The sequence below is a fragment of the Acanthochromis polyacanthus genome, chromosome 20 (assembly GCF_021347895.1).
Source record: "Acanthochromis polyacanthus isolate Apoly-LR-REF ecotype Palm Island chromosome 20, KAUST_Apoly_ChrSc, whole genome shotgun sequence".
NCBI classification, from domain to species: Eukaryota; Metazoa; Chordata; class Actinopteri; family Pomacentridae; genus Acanthochromis; species Acanthochromis polyacanthus.
In genome coordinates this window covers 15,861,869-15,878,916 of record NC_067132.1, presented here as the reverse complement: position 1 = coordinate 15,878,916, position 17,048 = coordinate 15,861,869, and the positions used below count along the sequence as shown (strand labels likewise).

Here is a 17,048-nt window from a genome sequence, read left to right as displayed (position 1 = left end):
CAGAGAAAAAGATCAGGAGATAGAGCTCAGGATAAAGGATGGAGAATAAGTACGATCCATCTACATTTTTATCCACTAAAGCTGATAAAAGTCTTGAAAGTACCGTACTGCTGACGAAGTTGCCGCACTGAATAATAGACACTCAGCATCAGTGTGGGTGTGCTTTTTAAAAGGATTTTAGCTCACCACTGAGGCTTTAAGTAGGAAAAAACAAGTGATGAGTGAGTGAATGAAGCGCATTTTCACTTTTTTCTTAAGTTTTAAAGACAAAATATAATAGCAAATTAATTAATATTGAAGATAATTATCAGCCACAGTCCCACCCAGTGATGCAGACTGAACATCCTTTAATGAGAATTTTGAAAAGCTGAAAATCAAATCTGATTTTACACACTGGGGAAATTTACTGGTATCGACGACATACCTCAGCAATTTATCGGTCCATATTGCAACAACTTAAAGCCTGTGCGTGTACAGGGAAAACTTCAAACTCATATGTCTAATGCATTTCTGTTGCAGGCGTTCCTGTAGCAACTCTGATGCTGGTATTTCAAACTAAGCAGCGTGTTAGAATTCTGATTAATCTGCTTGCTTAAAGCTACGGAAATGTCCCTGTGTGGTGCTCTTTAGTTAAAAGGAGCCAAACAAGGCTGAAGAAAAAAAATTGGCTGGAGTTTCTTCAAGCTTGCAAAGCACAGTTTGAGCTATCTGTGATGACACTGATAACCCTGTATTGTAGCAGTGGTAGCTGCACACAGTCTGAGTGTGCGTTATAGTGGAATCATACTGATACCAATAGTGATTTTGACCACAAACATTCACTCACACAGGCATAAGAATGCACAGAAATGTAATTGTATATACACATGAGCACACCCAGGTTTCATCAGCTCTTTAGTCCAATCTGTAGGCTCCGAACAAAGTGGCCATACAAAGGCAGTTATTCCATTCTTCGGGAAAGCCAATAGCAATGAACATACAATAAAAGTCAATAAATGCCTCCCTGGGAGTGTAGAGGACATAGAAACATGTACCAACAGCAATGCACTGATTAAAGAAAGGCAGGGGATGTAACGGAAAGAAAATCAAACCAGGGGGTGCGCCGTGGGACCCACTGTGAAAAATGGCTTCTTTTTTTTTTAGCTGCCACCTAATGCGATGGTCGTGGATATTTTTCTCATGTCACATTGTCTCAATTCACACAGGTCAAGAAACCATGGGTGATGTGTCATTAGACCGCACCGCAAGCTAAGATATAAAAGCTCCCTTTGGTTGCTTTGAACGTGAATGAAACAATGTTCCACTGGCTCACCAAGTCTCTTTTCTCTCCATGGTGACGCTGACATGTTGACTCCTTCCACTTTTATCTATTTATTTATTTATTTACTGCAGTTGATCAGCGTTCACCTAAGCTGAACGAGGTTTGTCCATCACTCCTTCCTGGAGAGTGAAAGTGAAAACATTCATATGCTACAGCAGGTAGTGCATCAGTGTATGTAAAAAACAGAGATAGTTAAACAAAATATGATCTACAGTATGGACATATCTCTGTGTGTGTGTGTGTGTGTGTGTGTGTGTGTGTGTGTGTGTGTGTGTGTAGGTGTGTGTGTGTGTGTGGGATGAAATGATGATGACAAAGATAATTTGAACTTTTCCTGCCCAGCAGGGCAATAGAAAATATGTGGTTAATTCAGCCGCCTGACTGCGTAAATGGCTTTTACAGTACTGATGGTAGAAAATGAGCCAGAGGAGAGGAAAGTTGCGAATGGTGGAGAAAAAACAGACACAAACAAGTAAAAGACAAGGCAGAAAATGAAGGGTTATGATGAGAATGCACACGAGGGTGCAAAAGGACGTAAAGACTTCTAAATAATAGCAATGTGAAGGATTTCCAAGCAAAAGACCAGAGTTGTGAGAATGAATAATGGAGACACAGTGAGATTGTGGACGAGTGACGAGCAGCCGGTGATAGGCATGACATGCGAAGAAACATGACAGTAGCAAGGCAGAGCATCAAACAAGAGAACATCTTTGCTCTGTCTTACTGTCAGTGTGGGAGAATGTGTGGGTGGGCGTGTGCACGTTACAGAAGTTGTTTCTGCGCATGCTTGTTTAAAGGGATTTCATGGCTCTGAGTGTGTTATGTTGGTGCGCTCTGGGGCACGCAAGAGAACATGTGTGAGTGTATTTATCAAAGTTGTCGCTTTTGATACCGAAACCACATTAACAGAAAATATAACAACTTAATTAAGACGCTAGGCCGCCGGAAAAAGAGAGCAGAGAGAAAACAGCTGGTTAGCCCTCTGCTAGTACTTCATCTTTCTGTCATGGAGCAAAGAGAGCGGATGGAGACAGAGTAATTTAATTAGGAGGGGACGGCCATTATCGATGGATGACTGCAACGGCTGGAGACATCAAACAAGTTTGCAAGATGACAAAGAGTGATAAGCAATTCATGAAAAGTCAGAAGGGGGGGGGGGGATCTGGTTAATTGTGCAGGAACTCAGAGCAGAGTTGTACTATAAGCTGTGACATCCTTCATTTGAATGAGGGAGGAAGGGGTGAAACTTTTCGAAACTTTGGAGAAACTTGTACGTATGAGAGTGAGAATGTGAAAGAACGGAGGGAAAAAATAGATAATGAGGTCTGAGAAGAAAGGAGGGGGACAGGCTGAGAAAATGGAGTGTGGGATTGAGAATGTTACTGTAGAAAATAGAAAGTGTATGGAGGGAAAATGAGATGGAGAGGGAGAAAGGGGATGCAAGGATGTGATGGAGGGCAGTGAGAGACGAGACAGAACAGAGCAGAGAGGAACACAGAAGACGAGGGATGGGGGGGGGGAGGAGAAAGAGAGAAAATGGAATATAAGGATCAGTGGCCACGTGTTTGTGATTAGCGGCCCAATCTCATGCTTGGCCAAGTCTGCACTGCTGCGACGTGCACACACACGCATGCTCTCATATGTATGTCTATAGGGATATTCACACACACATACACACATTTTGCAAATTCCTGTCTTGCTTTCTGCACACAAAAAGGTGTCCATCCAAAGCCCAAATCTGTTTTTGAAATATATGTACTACCCATGATCAAGTTCACTTCCATGTTTGGGAGAGATGCACCAACGTGGAAATCTGATACTCAGGAAAAAAAATATCAGAAGTTACATTACTTTCTTTTACCAAATCATCAACCACACATGACTTATCATTTGTCACACTTATCAGCTACCCCTCACGGCTGCCTGTCCTTCAACCTTTAACTCACTGTTCTCCTTTTTCCATTTCTGTGTGTTCGCTCTCCTCTGAGAGCCCTTCTGTCACTCTCTCCACACTTCCATTTCATTCCCCCCTCATTTCCTCTCTCTACATCTTCACATCTCCCTCTCCCTTTTGCCTTCTATTTTAACCTGTATCCACGGGGCATCTGCCTTCAGCTGGCAGCACTGAACACATGCCTGTGTGAGGTGCAGATCACAGCTCATGCGGTTGCTATGTGACTATAGCAAATCTATTTGGAGCCCATCGGTCTTTGGCTAAAAGTTAAAGCAGAGTTTCTCAAGCCTCTTCTGGCACACGGCCCTGTCTAAGGTCCAAAAATTCCCTGGACTCAAGCGGAGAAAGCGCTGTCAAGTGAATATGAGAAGCCCGGTCTCACCAGAAGTGATGATTGTCCACGGCACAAAACATATTATTGTCCCCAAAAAAGCTGCAAAATTGTGTGATGCATAAGTTTTCTAAAGGCAAGATTCATGATCACAACAGCAGGGAGAACAATGAGCTCTGTGGAAGGCATCAATTTTATCCTAAACCTGACCAAGTAATTTTGTTGCCCAAACTTAACCAAGCATTTTTGCAACATAAACAAAAGAAACAACTGAAAACAGCAACAGAAAAGGAAAGATAACAGCAAGTGGCAATGCCACAAATCACAGGGACCACAGGTAAAAGTCCTGTCGTTTATGTCTTCTTATGTGGATTTAGGTGCTGTTCTGTGTGTGATTTGACATGAAACTTTGCAGGCCAATAGAACAAAGCCTTCTCACAATTTGACTGCTTTTATTGTGAAACAAATATGTTTTCGTGCCATGGGCAGACACAGCTATTACTCATTTTAGTTTGAGACTACACTGGAATAGCAAACTTCCATTACTGTGTCTAAAAGGGGAGTTTTCACAAGTGAAATTAAATTAATTAGTCAGATGTATTACTCAGCCCATACAAACAGTTGTAGAATGCCCTCTGTGGCTCTGGAGGAGCTTTGCCAAGTAGTAGAAAATTAGAGTAAAATTATTCACCTCACTCCAAGTTGGGCTTGGACACAACAAATTTAGAATGAAAGACGTGGGCGAACAACACGCACTGAAGGTCTAAGAAGAGATGATACCGAGCTGCATCATGGGAACTGTAACACACAGTGGGGAGTAATCAGAGTGAGACGTCTGTTGCTTTTGTTCTGATTCTTATAAATCTTCTGTTAAAGTTTTGGGTCAATAATGTTTTAATGGGGTACTCCAGCACTTTAGAAGGAACTTTATATTTCAAACCTGTTTAACATTTATTCAAACAAATAGTCTCAAAAATGTTTGGTATCTTGTGATGTAATTCCATGTGGTTAAGGAGCTTAAAATGGAAAAAAAATGTGAGGGGATTTTTTTTTCTTTACATTGCATTAGTTGTCATGCCATCTCTCCTCTTCTCTCCACCTCCGTCTTCCTCCCAAATCTCTACCCAAATAGACCAAAAGGTCCTGGCTGCAAGAGAAGTTGGCTAACCTTTCCTTCCGTCTGACACCCCTGAAGTATACAGGCTCTCGCTCTTGAACTAGCGCTAAGGACAGACAGTGAGGGGGCGGGAGGATGTGCAGTTGGGAGAGAGGAGAGAAGAAGAGTGATGGTGAGAGGCAGGAACGAGTCAAAGCAAGGAGAGGAAAGGAGAGAGAAAAGGCTGAGCAGGGGTCACAGCGGTAGACAGGAAAGATGGAGAGAAGAATAAGAAAAGAGGAAAAGATGGATGCAGGGAGGTGAGTGCGAAAAAAGTAAGAAAATGAAAAGAACGGAGGACAGAAGGCAGATGAGAAGGATGGTGAGAGTGAGATATTAACATTGAAATGAGATGGGTAAAGGCAAGAATGACTGGAAAGGGGCAAAGGGGGAAAAAATAAAGTGTCAGAGATTTTATCAGTCTTTTTGCTTTAGATATCCAGAGGGAGAAAAACTCTTGCTTGATTTATGCTACTGCAAAGATAATAGTAGAAATAGCAAAACAAATCTAGCTCATTGTACAGCTAATTTAATAATGATGATTGCAACAGCTCAAACTGAGAGGGTTTTTAAATACGATGCTGCGATGCGATTCTATAAATAAGGCATAAAGTAGCAGCTTGTGAGTGATTGTGTTTTCCAAACGAAGACAAAACACATTTAGTACTGTGATAAATGGCCTTATGGTAAAGAATCACTTACAGTTTCAGGACTCACGGAGCACTTTGTGAACCCCTTCTTCTGAAAAAAACATACAAATAATGCACAGGCACACAAACACACTCCCCTAAAACCCATAAAGTTGCCTATAACAAACTAATAAAATGTGTCAGCTTGTCACCCAGACATTCACATATACAGAAGGGGAGCGCAGTCCTGTCAATCTCACAGATAGCAACGAGATGAACAAGCAGGACAGACCCTCAGACCAGCATCCTGGTAACTGGCTGGTGTACTGCAGACAGCTGCCTGCTGGAAAATTGCTATGGCATCATTTTACCTCTATCTCTCACTCACACACAGAGACATGAATGTGCACCTAGAATTGGATGCACACACACCCGACACACACATGCCTATAACCTAAAACTCTAATAGCTGTCACAAACCAATGTGCGTAGCTTAATATGAGTGGTGTGTCCCATTGATTTTGTGCCTCCCCTGTTCCATAGCACTGGGAGATTGGAGTAGGTTGGCTTATCAGCACATACTCATGCCACTGACGGCACATTTGACTGCCAAATGTAGCAGCTTGAAGGGGCTCCTCCTTGTGTGTAAGTGGTGGGTACCATCCTCTTTTTTTGTCAATGTGAGTGTTTTGAATTGCTCGTGTTCCCGTGAAAGTATAGGGCGTTTAATGTGTAGACTTGTGTTTGCCATGCCTTAGGGTGTTTCTGTGAATGTGTACATGAGTCATATGGGAGCTTAATTGGTTGTTTACTTGCTTTCTCATTCAGAGCATGCTTCAGGTATGCCAAAGCCGAATCTCAATGCGAAGCAAAGCTGCTGGACGAGATGAGAGGGCACCGAGAAGAGTGAAACACCTGGAAATGCTTGTGCAACATGGAGGGAAAATAGGATGAGTTTTTGTTTTCTGTGCCATGTACATTTCCATTCCTTCTCCTGTAAACATACACCTCTGGCCGGGAGAGGATGCCGCTTGTCGCTTCTGTTTGGTTCATGTCAACCTCAGGCATATATTGGTCAGTTGCCCAACACAAGGCAGACACACCTGGCATCACAACAAAGAGGTGCCTGGCAGCTGGACTCAAGGTTAAAGAGGAACAATCAATGTTATGTCAGTGGATGCCAAATCAAAACCTCCACTTCTAATATTTTCCAAAGTAATGCAAAGTTTGAAGATACTCATGGATTTTGGGCAAAACATCAGCTTTCCCTTGGAAATTGTCATCGCCACTTTAACATCAGACCTCATTTTTTAATCCACAATTGCTGGGTTTACATGGGACCTGCTATTCCTCTTTCATTCGGAATAAAAGTTAATTCCGCTTTAAAATGTCCTTGTAACCACTTTATTCCGAATTCAAATGTTCACTCCGAATAAACTTCATTCCGAATAAACTACCTGGTTTATTCCGATGTTAATTCCGCATAAACTAGTTCCTGTGTATGTTCTATTCATGTATACAGTTAATTCCGCTTTAGTTAATTCCGGTCATTCTGCGCATGCTTGGCTCCTCACGTAGCGATGACGTAGCGACGTACATGTTCTGCAACCTTTGTCGAGTTGCTGTTTCAAAACGACAATATAAAGCAAAGCAAATAGCGCCCGTATAGCTCAATTGCTTAAGTGGGTGAACCATGTACAGGGGCTGGTCCCTGATGCAGCGGCCCGGGTTTGATTTCCGCTCGCGACCCTTTGCTGCATATCTTCTCCCCTGTTTCCTGTCAGTCTCTCACTTCACCTATCAAATAAAGCCACAAAAATAAATTTAAAAAAGAAAAGCGTGCTTGTTAGTTGTTCCTCTGTGTTGTTGGGGAAAAGAAATGCCGGCACATGGAGTTTGTTTGCTTTTGGTAAACAGGGATAAGTCACGTCCGCTTCTTGTCCAATCAGAATCCTTTCCAATGCCCAAGCATTACAGCGGAAGGACGGAAGGGGAAAAAATGTGCTGTCTGTGTAAACCGTAATTCGGAATTAATATTTTCATATTAATTCCGAATATGAATAGTGTATGCACACTCGAAGCATGAAACTTTAATTCCAAATGAGTCAATTCCGAACAAAAAAACTCCATGTAACCGTGGCAATTGTAGCAATGTGTCTTTATTGCCAATTAACAGTCCCCTGGCAGGATGCTGTTGATGAGGTGCATGAGCAGAAGAGGCTGGGATACACCGACTTCAAAGCAGAGGCAGCGAATCGAGGCTTGAATGTCAAGGTGTGCACAGTTGAATTAGGATGCAAGAGATTTGTAGGCACGTCTACGACAAAACTCCTGAGGGATGAGGAATCAGAGGGCACACCAGCAGGGGGACAACAAAGGCACATGTGAGGCCGCCAAGTGAAGCAGTCACTGGCCATGACTGAAAAGGGAGGACACCACCTGGACAGACAACTGATGACCAAAAGGGAAAACATGACTGTGGGACACACATTTCCTCACAGTATTAAATCTTCACTTGGGTCAGTTGTGTTTTCAGAAGAAACAATTATCACCAAGATAGGCCAGCGACTGGCTAGGGCAGATACACATCCAAAATCTAAAAATCGCAGTATTTGTACTCATATGTGACTGTGTTTTCTAAATGTGCACACAGTATGTTTGTAGTATGTACATATTTTATAACTTGGGCGCCGAAGGAAGATATCTGCACACCTCTGTTTAGACTCTTTTTGAGATTTATCATACAACATTGCATAAAATCTAATCATTACCTGTGATTCTTTGCTAAAATATAAGTTAAGCCTAGCTTCAGAACCTTCCTGTACAGCAAAATAAAATAATATTTTTAGTCATGAAAGTATAATTTCATGACAGATTTTCCTTTCTTGTGGAGGAACCTAATGACCCCTTAATGCAGAGTGTCTTTTTCCTGTCCTTTCCCACTTCCGATTTCCTCCTGTTCACATGCTACATGCTAAAAAAAGAAGGCGACCTCATCATCCAACCAGTGTCAGGGGTCAGTGCTACTTTGACATCTACTGTATGTACCAGTTTCTACACTGTGCATATCAGCACTGTATGCACCAATCTGGCACATTTAACAGTCAGTCAGCATCTGATGGAGGCAGTTTGTTGCTTATCACAGTGGTGGTTTTGTCAGTCATGTAGTCTGGATCTGGATCACAGAAAAATGAAAACTGGGTTTCACTAGAGCATGTTGGGCTCTAATTGCATGTTATTGATTTTGTGCCTCCCCTTGCTCCATAGTGCTGGGAGACTGGAGGAAGATTGGCTTATCAGCACATACTCATGCTATGGAAGGTACATTTGGCTGCAAAATATAGCTGTGTGCCTGTGAATGTAAATTAAAAACAAATGGCAGTGAAGGGGGAACAATATTAGTAGTGTTTAACCAACAGTAAGATTGTTCACTGGCTTAACAATTGTATTTTTAGCTCTTGAAAGTTAGCAACATCAACAATTCATTTACTTTGCATTATGAATATTATATTAAACTTCTTATTTAGGAGAAGTTTTTCAGTCAGAACTGATTTGAAAAATGAAATCTTGAAGTGAATCTACATATCTACACTTAACCTTATTCTGAAATACTTTGCTTCACAGAACTAATCAAAGCTGGTTTTGAAAATACCTGACTTAGGTGCATTTCTCAGTATATCTGTATATTTCAACTACTTTCATTCAATTACGGTTGAAGCTGTTCTGAACAACAACAAGGATGTCTGTGCCGTAACCATTACGCGTTCCCCAAGGACCTCTATCATTGATGAGATGGGGGAAAAAGAAAGAATGTCAGGGAAAGAATGTAAAAGCTGTACATTTACACTCCGTCTGTTATCTCGAACAAATTGGCCTCTACTTATTTCCCCTCTTGGTTCTTTCTTTGCCCCTTGTTGGTGGGTGTCATTATCAAAGAGGGAGCAGTCCTATCCGCTCCTAGCAATAATTCTGTTGGTATGATTAAACACACCAGATTACCTTGCCTTTATTTGCCAGCGCTGAGCTCCGTTGCCTCAGCTGTAGTGTGACTATATTAGATGGAAAAGTATGAATTATTAATTGTATAAACATAGAGGGGTGTAATTGTCTGTCCCTATCTCTCTTTGCTGTGGACTGATGTGGAAATGAGCTTCAGTCTGAGTCACCGAGATAATGATTGAAACAGAGAGCGGGAGAGCGGATGAGTGAGGGGAAATTTTAAGAAGTAAAGAGAAATGAAGAAAAGGGAGAAATGAGAAGGAGGAGGAGGAGGGAGAGAGCAGCTGTGCAGCGTGTCAGTCTATGAAGGCTTGGACATTTATCTCCCAGTGTGTCACCGGGAAAATCATTCATAAGGATGTACGGACATGTACCTGAATTAGATATATATGTTTCTCCTCTATTTAGAGCATGTGTGTATGCAGATCCCTCCACAGCAGTTATGTATTTATGAGCATATCAATGTGGGGCTTTCTATGTGTGTGAGTGTGTGTGAGTGTGTGTGTGTGTGTGAGTGTGTGTGTGTGTGTGTGTGTGTGTGTGTGCTTACCTCCTCTCCTGTTGAGTTTGGCATATCCAGGTGCGTACCCATTGGAGAAGACAGACGAGCTGGTGAAGGCTGTGTGGGGCAGAGAAGAGGCGAGAGCCTCATCACACTTCTCTGTGGAGACGACACAAATATGAAGACGGAAGAGGAGGGGATAAGAGGCACAGAACAGGAGAGAAGGGGCAACAGGACAGAAAATTGGAAAGATGAAGGGGGAGGTGGGAAGAAAGAGAAAAAAGATAAACATTAGTATAAGTATAACATGTACTTAAAGGGAAATTACATTCATCCACGCAGAGAGCTTATAAAATTGTTCCCAGCCATTCAAAATCATGATAGATGAAACATCTGAAGTGTTGTATTTTTCACATGATTTCATTGCATTGTCTAAAAGAAATTTTCTCATAAGAGCAAAGCTGAAGGGTGACATGAAATGTTTGTAGGTCAGGAAGTAAGTCAGGTCAGTCCGACTTAAACCACAAGGGCACCAAAACATTGTTTAGCTCGCTGGTGATCTCAAGAGTATGCTGCAAAAATACCCATAACAAGCAATCTGGCCTTGTAACCAAATGCAAATGTGTGACTGATTTACGAAAATTGGGGTAAATAAAGGGAAATTCAGTCAGCTAAACTCTGAATAGTCCCTGTCGAATCAAATCAGGCCATGTCAGATTTAACAGTGAAGTACAAGAATCTGTGTTGTCAGGTAATCTCTGCAAGTCTTAAATGAATGAAAGAGGGGTCTATGTCAAATGAATACCATGACAACTTAATAACATTTTTGTGGACAGATCCTTGAGAGAGAACCACCTTTTTATGATAGTGAAATAAAAGAGGGCGAATAGCGTTGTGCTTTCTTGTTAAATTTATATAGCAGACACATGGATATTAGTTATCTCACCTTAATGCTAGAATGCTAAAAAGCTGGTTGTAGAATGTAGGTGCTTCTAAAAAAAACTGAGTGATAAATTAATGCAAACTACAGCTGATTTAGTGGCCTCTCCTGCAACACACAACCTTGAATGCAATCATGCAGACGTGACTAGAAGCCCACATTTCCACCTCTTTTACTGGATGAACTGCAGACCCAATGACTCGGAGTAGCCATGAGGAAAATAGTCAGCAAGACCAGCAGTGTGGTGCTGCTCATTCCAACCTGACCTTAAAGTCAACCTACAACTGCTCGCGCTCTCCCACTGAAGGAAACGACTACTGCAGCATATGTATGAGACGCTCCAAAACAGCAAAAATCAGATGAGGCGAATATTCAAATATATCTTCCTCACAGACACACAGATAGCCATTAAGTCTCTCCCCTTCCTCTCTCTCTCATTCTGCCTTTTTCACTCACTCATACACACAAACACACTCACCTCTTCCAGTACATTAGGTTTCACGCAGAGAGAAATTGTGAATGGTCTGTCAGGGCAGGTAGAGGCAGTCAATAGCTCTCTGTCATGCCCCACTGTGTAAGTGTGTGTAAGTGTGTGTGTGTGTGTGTGTGTGTGTGTGTGTGTGTGTGTGTGTATGAGGGAGAGTCAGGTTTAGAAGAAACGGGATTGTTTGTTCTGCTGTGCATGTGTGGTACAGTGCCTGCGAGCATGTACAGTACACCGAGTGAGGGTCAAAACCGTGCTAGCTTTTTAGACTGTGGGCTCTTTTGACGTATTAGTTTGTGCTACAGGTTGGCACATAAAAAGAAAAAAAATGTGAATATGTGTGTATGTATTCAGGAAGGGGAAATGCTCTGCGGCCTACCTCCTGACCTGAGAGAGGTTTGTATTTTCTAAAGTACAAACTAATGACATCTCTGGCACATTAACCTCAAACGTGAATATTAGTAAAATCCACCAGCTCACAGATTCACCGCCACACAAAGAGCAGTGATGTACGCCACAGCAGGGATATGCAAAGAAATGGGCTCAGGGAGTGTGACTTTATCAGTCCCTCCCTTCTCTATTATAAAAATGTTTTTATGCCATGCAAGGGAGAGCGATTCTTTTAGAAGGACTTAGGTGAGCCGATGTCACTGGTTTCAACTCATGCCAGCACGCCTAGCGATGTGTCCCGGCTTATCTCCGTTTGCAGCTGTGCCACAGGTGCACCTCTCATGCAGCAGCATCTGGTCATGAAATTACAAGAAATCTTTGGGTCATGCTCAAGCGTCTCGGAAATTATTCTTGCACCTTAATTAGTGAAAATAAGGTTCTCTATCTCCCACACACATTCTCTTTCTCACACATTGGCAGCACTATGTGAAAAGGTTTCAGTGATGAGAATATGAAAATATGGTTATGACCCCGGCTAATAATGCAGCACATCTCTCTCGTCATTTTCCTTGGAGTTATCTAACTTTTTTTGTGCATTTGAAAGAAGCACAAAGTTGCAAAGCTCAAAGTCCATGCCAAACAAAAGCATTCTATCCCACAGAAAACGCTGCTGTTTACCTGCCTGTAATGCCTCGTTGGCGGCCCAGCCTTTTCTGACGTAACTACATCATCGTTTGAAACATTTGCATAATGTCCGCCTAGCAGCTAGGTGGGGACGTCCTGATACAATAGCAGCTGCCTCACAGTCTGCCATTGTTTTTGACTCACTAGAGCCACTTATGCTACCTCTAAAGACCAATTCATAGTTTAATTTTTATTGACTTTACAACTTCCTACTGTGTTTGGGCACATTGGAAAGCATGAACAAATCAAAATGCCTCAAAAGTCTGATGATGAATTTAAAATGTGCATAATGACTCCACCATCGTCTTTCTTCTTAGCAAGCATTTGCCATAAAACCACCTTTTTTTCACTGATGAATGTGTAGTCGCTGTACTTGCAGTGCACTCTATGTGGTCACAAATTTTTTGGCTGCCCACGTATGTCCACAGAGAAAATTTGTCACAGATAGCTTTGAAGACAAGCAGACATGGAAAGTATGAACTGGGTTTACCTCTGGCGTCTCCGCTGCAACTAAAGGATGCCAATGTGTTGTTGATGGCAAAAAAAGTGAGCAGAAGAATTTTCAAGCACCCCTGGCAATTGACGAATTGAGGATCCAGTGGCTTACTTGTATAATTGATATTATTGATGACAATGGCAACAAAAAAAGGTATTTGGCCTAATTTTTCTTGAATAATTGGACCAGACTTGGCTTTCAAAGAAGAAGCAGGAACTAATACGCAGCATTTCTGACAGAGGTTGGACAGAGGTGGTGCAGTCATGTATAGGAGGACAATGATGTGGTTTTTTTTTGGACATTAAAGCATGCAAAGCTATTCTAGTAGACCCTCAAAATAAAATTATAAACCTGTAAATTGACATATTCTGCACTCTTTAATTTATTATATCTGCAAACACGCCGAGATACAAATGTGGTTTGACTACAAAACGTGGAGATACACAGCGGTAACAACACGCACCTCTGGAAGCTAAGGTTTAACAGTCTCTAATTGCAATAATGGTAACACCTCCTGAGGCAGCATTTCAATATTACTGTTTGTATTTTGCAAAGTGGCAGAACATGTTTGCATATATTCTGCCCACATGTAGCTTGTTTTGATTTTGCTTTTGCAGTGCATGTGCTTGAAGTACACATTAGCTGGGTTAGGGTTCAGTCGTCCTCCTTGCACTTGGTTGCATCTGTACAGCTTACTTCTGCTGTTGCTACTGGATGTGCAAGTTCCACCGTCTTCTCCCTTACTAGTTTGTAATAATCACTCATATGATGGCATTCCTCGCCATGTGCACCTATTCGGTGTTTAAATTTTACGTCTGCTGTTATATTCTGTACATAACACCCCTGAGGGCAACAATTTGACTTTGGGTTGAATCTCCATCATTCTGCGTCTATTCATGAGGAGGCCACAATCAAGAAGAGATACAGTACTTTCACCTGTCGTGATTCAATTGTATTCATAATTAAATGTTTCATTTTCTTAATGCTAATGATGCACAGTGGCTCCTTATAATTAGAATTTTCACGTTGCTCTGAGACAAGGTCAGGAATTCAGTCATTTTCCCCACAATGAAAACCAACTGCTTCAAAACCTCAGAAATGTACCGCTTTTGTATTATGTTGTATTGTGGAAAAGAGGACAGATTAATGGAGTTCATGTCATAAAAGTCTCAAGACTATCTTGAATAGAAAGAAAGACTTTTAAAAAATTAAACTTGAAGAAAGAAAAATATGAATGTCTTACTGTCTATATGAGGTTTCTTCGTGAAAACTGACCATTCCCTACAGCATTGCCAGTATTTTAGTCTATGCGGCGAATGGGAACCAAACTGTGTAATACACTCTGAGTTTATAACAGCAGTTGTTCAAATAGTGTTCAAGCTTCTTTCGAACTCAAAGCACTTCAATGATAAATTAACTGATTGTCTGCAATGTAAAATACAGTACACACATACACAAGCTGGCTAAGTCCTGCTCTTTTATTCTATTACGAATGAGAAAAGCAGCAATCTGTGTTTAGTCATCATGGGATTTGTTGGCTTCCTTTAAGCATATAGTTAGATGATGCTATGATAAACTGGATTTTGCATGGCTGTGATTTGTTGTAACTGTGGTTAGAAGCACACACTGTTTTGCGAACATTTTTCATCTTTAATCTCTACTAATAGAATTGCTGGTCTGCTCATGGTGATGGGAAGATAATAAAGAACCAAGGACACAACAGAAAAAAACAGTGTTGTTGTAATAAAGCCAATATATTGTGAAATCTCTGAAAAGAAGGGAAAAAACACCTTTCTGTGGCTTCAGATATCTTTATAAAGCTGAATTGTTGCAGTATGTGGCTTATGTTTGAATAAAGCAATACAATTTACTTTTAACTCATTTTTTCAGAATGTATTTGCAGTAGACTATACATAAAAATGGACAAATCTATTATCTAAAAGTTTACAGAAGTCGAGCATGAGTGGAGCTAAGATGGACTATTCTATCACTCAAAATGACCACGCTCCTAAGCATAACTTTAAGCTCTAATACAATACAAACAAATGAGTTTGATCAAAATTTGCTGCCTGTACAGTTGTAATGAATGAGACAATTTGCTACAGAGTCCACAACTGTTTTCTATACCAGACTGAAAACTTGTTTATTTCTGTTGTAAACCTGGGTGTTTTTAGCCTAGCCGCCCTAGACAACCCACAGCCACGAATTTAATTCTCTACCAGGGTGGGTCTAGTTACCCTCGGTAAGCCTCGAGGTTGGATGCTCCTAAAACTGGCCGACGAATCACCATGAAGTGTAGAGTCAGAAGGCGGACGTAACTAAGTGATGACAGAGGCACGACGATTCTGACAGAAACAACCGGAAACAACTAGCCTAGCCGCGCTAGACAACCCACGGCAACGAATTCAATTCTCTGCCAGGGTCGTTGAGCTCCATTAGAACCGACTCTGAATAATCTTTCTGTTAACATGTCTGTAATAAACTTGAGCTTCACCCATTGACTGTATAAATAAGGCTTCACCGAACTACCGCATCCTCTGATTTCCGGCGCTCTAGGAACTACGTCAGCCTATTCGTTGCGCTGATTGGTTGTATACCTACCCAATTGCTGCAGAGTGATTTGAAAGACAACCTTTTAGCCCGCCTCCCTCCCTGTCGAGAATTCCTAGACCCTTGTGTCTTCAGACCTGGGTCTAGCGCGGCTAGGCTAGGGTGTTTTAGCATAGGGGTCTAAAGAGAATGACTCGCTTATGGAGCCAGATTCAAGTGGTAAATAAGAGGAATTGCATTTCTTGGCACAGGCTTCGTGGTTGCTGCCCGGTATCTGCACACTGTCAAAAGTTTTTCTGCAGTTAATTTTAGACCAAAGAAAAGTACACAGTTACCCCTAAGAGCGAAGCCTGTCTTTAACTCTACATATCTCAGTGTCTACTATATAATAAATAGACTGTACTGTGTATGTAAACTGTCAAAAATTGAAAATACAATGCCATCTGTATGCTACTATCTGTATAATTACACTTGGACTTTAGAAATAAATGGGTTATTTGGGTTCAGCTGTAGCCTTGATCTTCATTGTGATAAATCTAATATCTGTTTTCCTGTTCTTCAGCACCCTAAAGGATTACACCTGAATCTACAACTGTAACGCACTGATTCATCGTTTTGGGATGATTAAATAGCAGTGGTAGCAGAGTTACCCACACAGGTATATTGTATGTGTGTGGGAAAGGTCAACTACTGTGTTTTTCTTGTTGCTAATTAAACCTTGAAAGAGATCTCGATTCATATCCATCAATTATTCACCGATACACCCCGATGAAACCAGCTGGTGCACACAAACTGTAGCCCTGTAATATACAGGAGAATAGATTATGAAGGCATATCAAGTAAGTAATAAAATTATTAGGATTACACACCTGCACAAATACACACACTGAGTGCACAGTCTCACGTTCCAAACACCAAAAATACCACGTGCTTGCTCAGTATGTGACCAGCACCTGGTTGGCGAAAAAATGTAGAAACCATTCATGAATGCAGACCACATGGTCATATGCTCCGAACCTGAATGTGAGATCATGGCCATTGATATTTGCCGATGTCTCAAGTGCAAAGGAGGGCTCTGTATGTTCAGGTACTTTAGGGCAAGCAAATGAGTACAATATCCAAGTGCAAATGTCAGCCTATTCCCTGCTGACCGAGAGATAGTTTCACGCATGATAGAGTGATATGAGAGGAGGAACAGAGAGGGTATGTACGTAGGATAGAAAGGAGATAGATAGGATGAAAAAAAAGGAAGACAGATGGAATACGGGAGGTGAGAGCAAAGGGAATGGCTGCCTTCCAAAGTCTTCTTAGTGACATTTCCAGGTAGGTAAATAACTAGGATGTGGAAAAATAGCAACCAGGAAATGTGTCAGCTGGCTGTGGCCAGGTGGGACCAAAGCCACGGGAAGACAGTGTTTGGCCAGCTTGTTCAAAGAGCCTTACATCACTGCCACATCTCTGGAGCTAAAAGGAGTTGGATACAAATAGAGCATAATACATCCAGGGTGAAATACATGACATCCTAAAGATTATGTGGCACAAAAGCATAGATCACAGCCACACAACAAAACTTTGGCATGCAGAATATATCATAATAACACAAGGAATTGTC

The 17,048-nt window shown here is 41.5% G+C and overlaps 1 protein-coding gene across 1 annotated transcript in view; it reads right to left on the bottom strand.

The window, feature by feature from the left end:
- cntnap2a (contactin associated protein 2a) overlaps positions 1–17,048 on the bottom strand; it is a 372,045-nt gene that overhangs the window by 209,934 nt on the left and 145,063 nt on the right. The window contains exon 2 of the mRNA XM_051940310.1: positions 9,941–10,051. Coding sequence (XP_051796270.1) covers positions 9,941–10,051 — 111 coding nt within the window. The remainder of the gene's footprint in view (positions 1–9,940; positions 10,052–17,048) is intronic.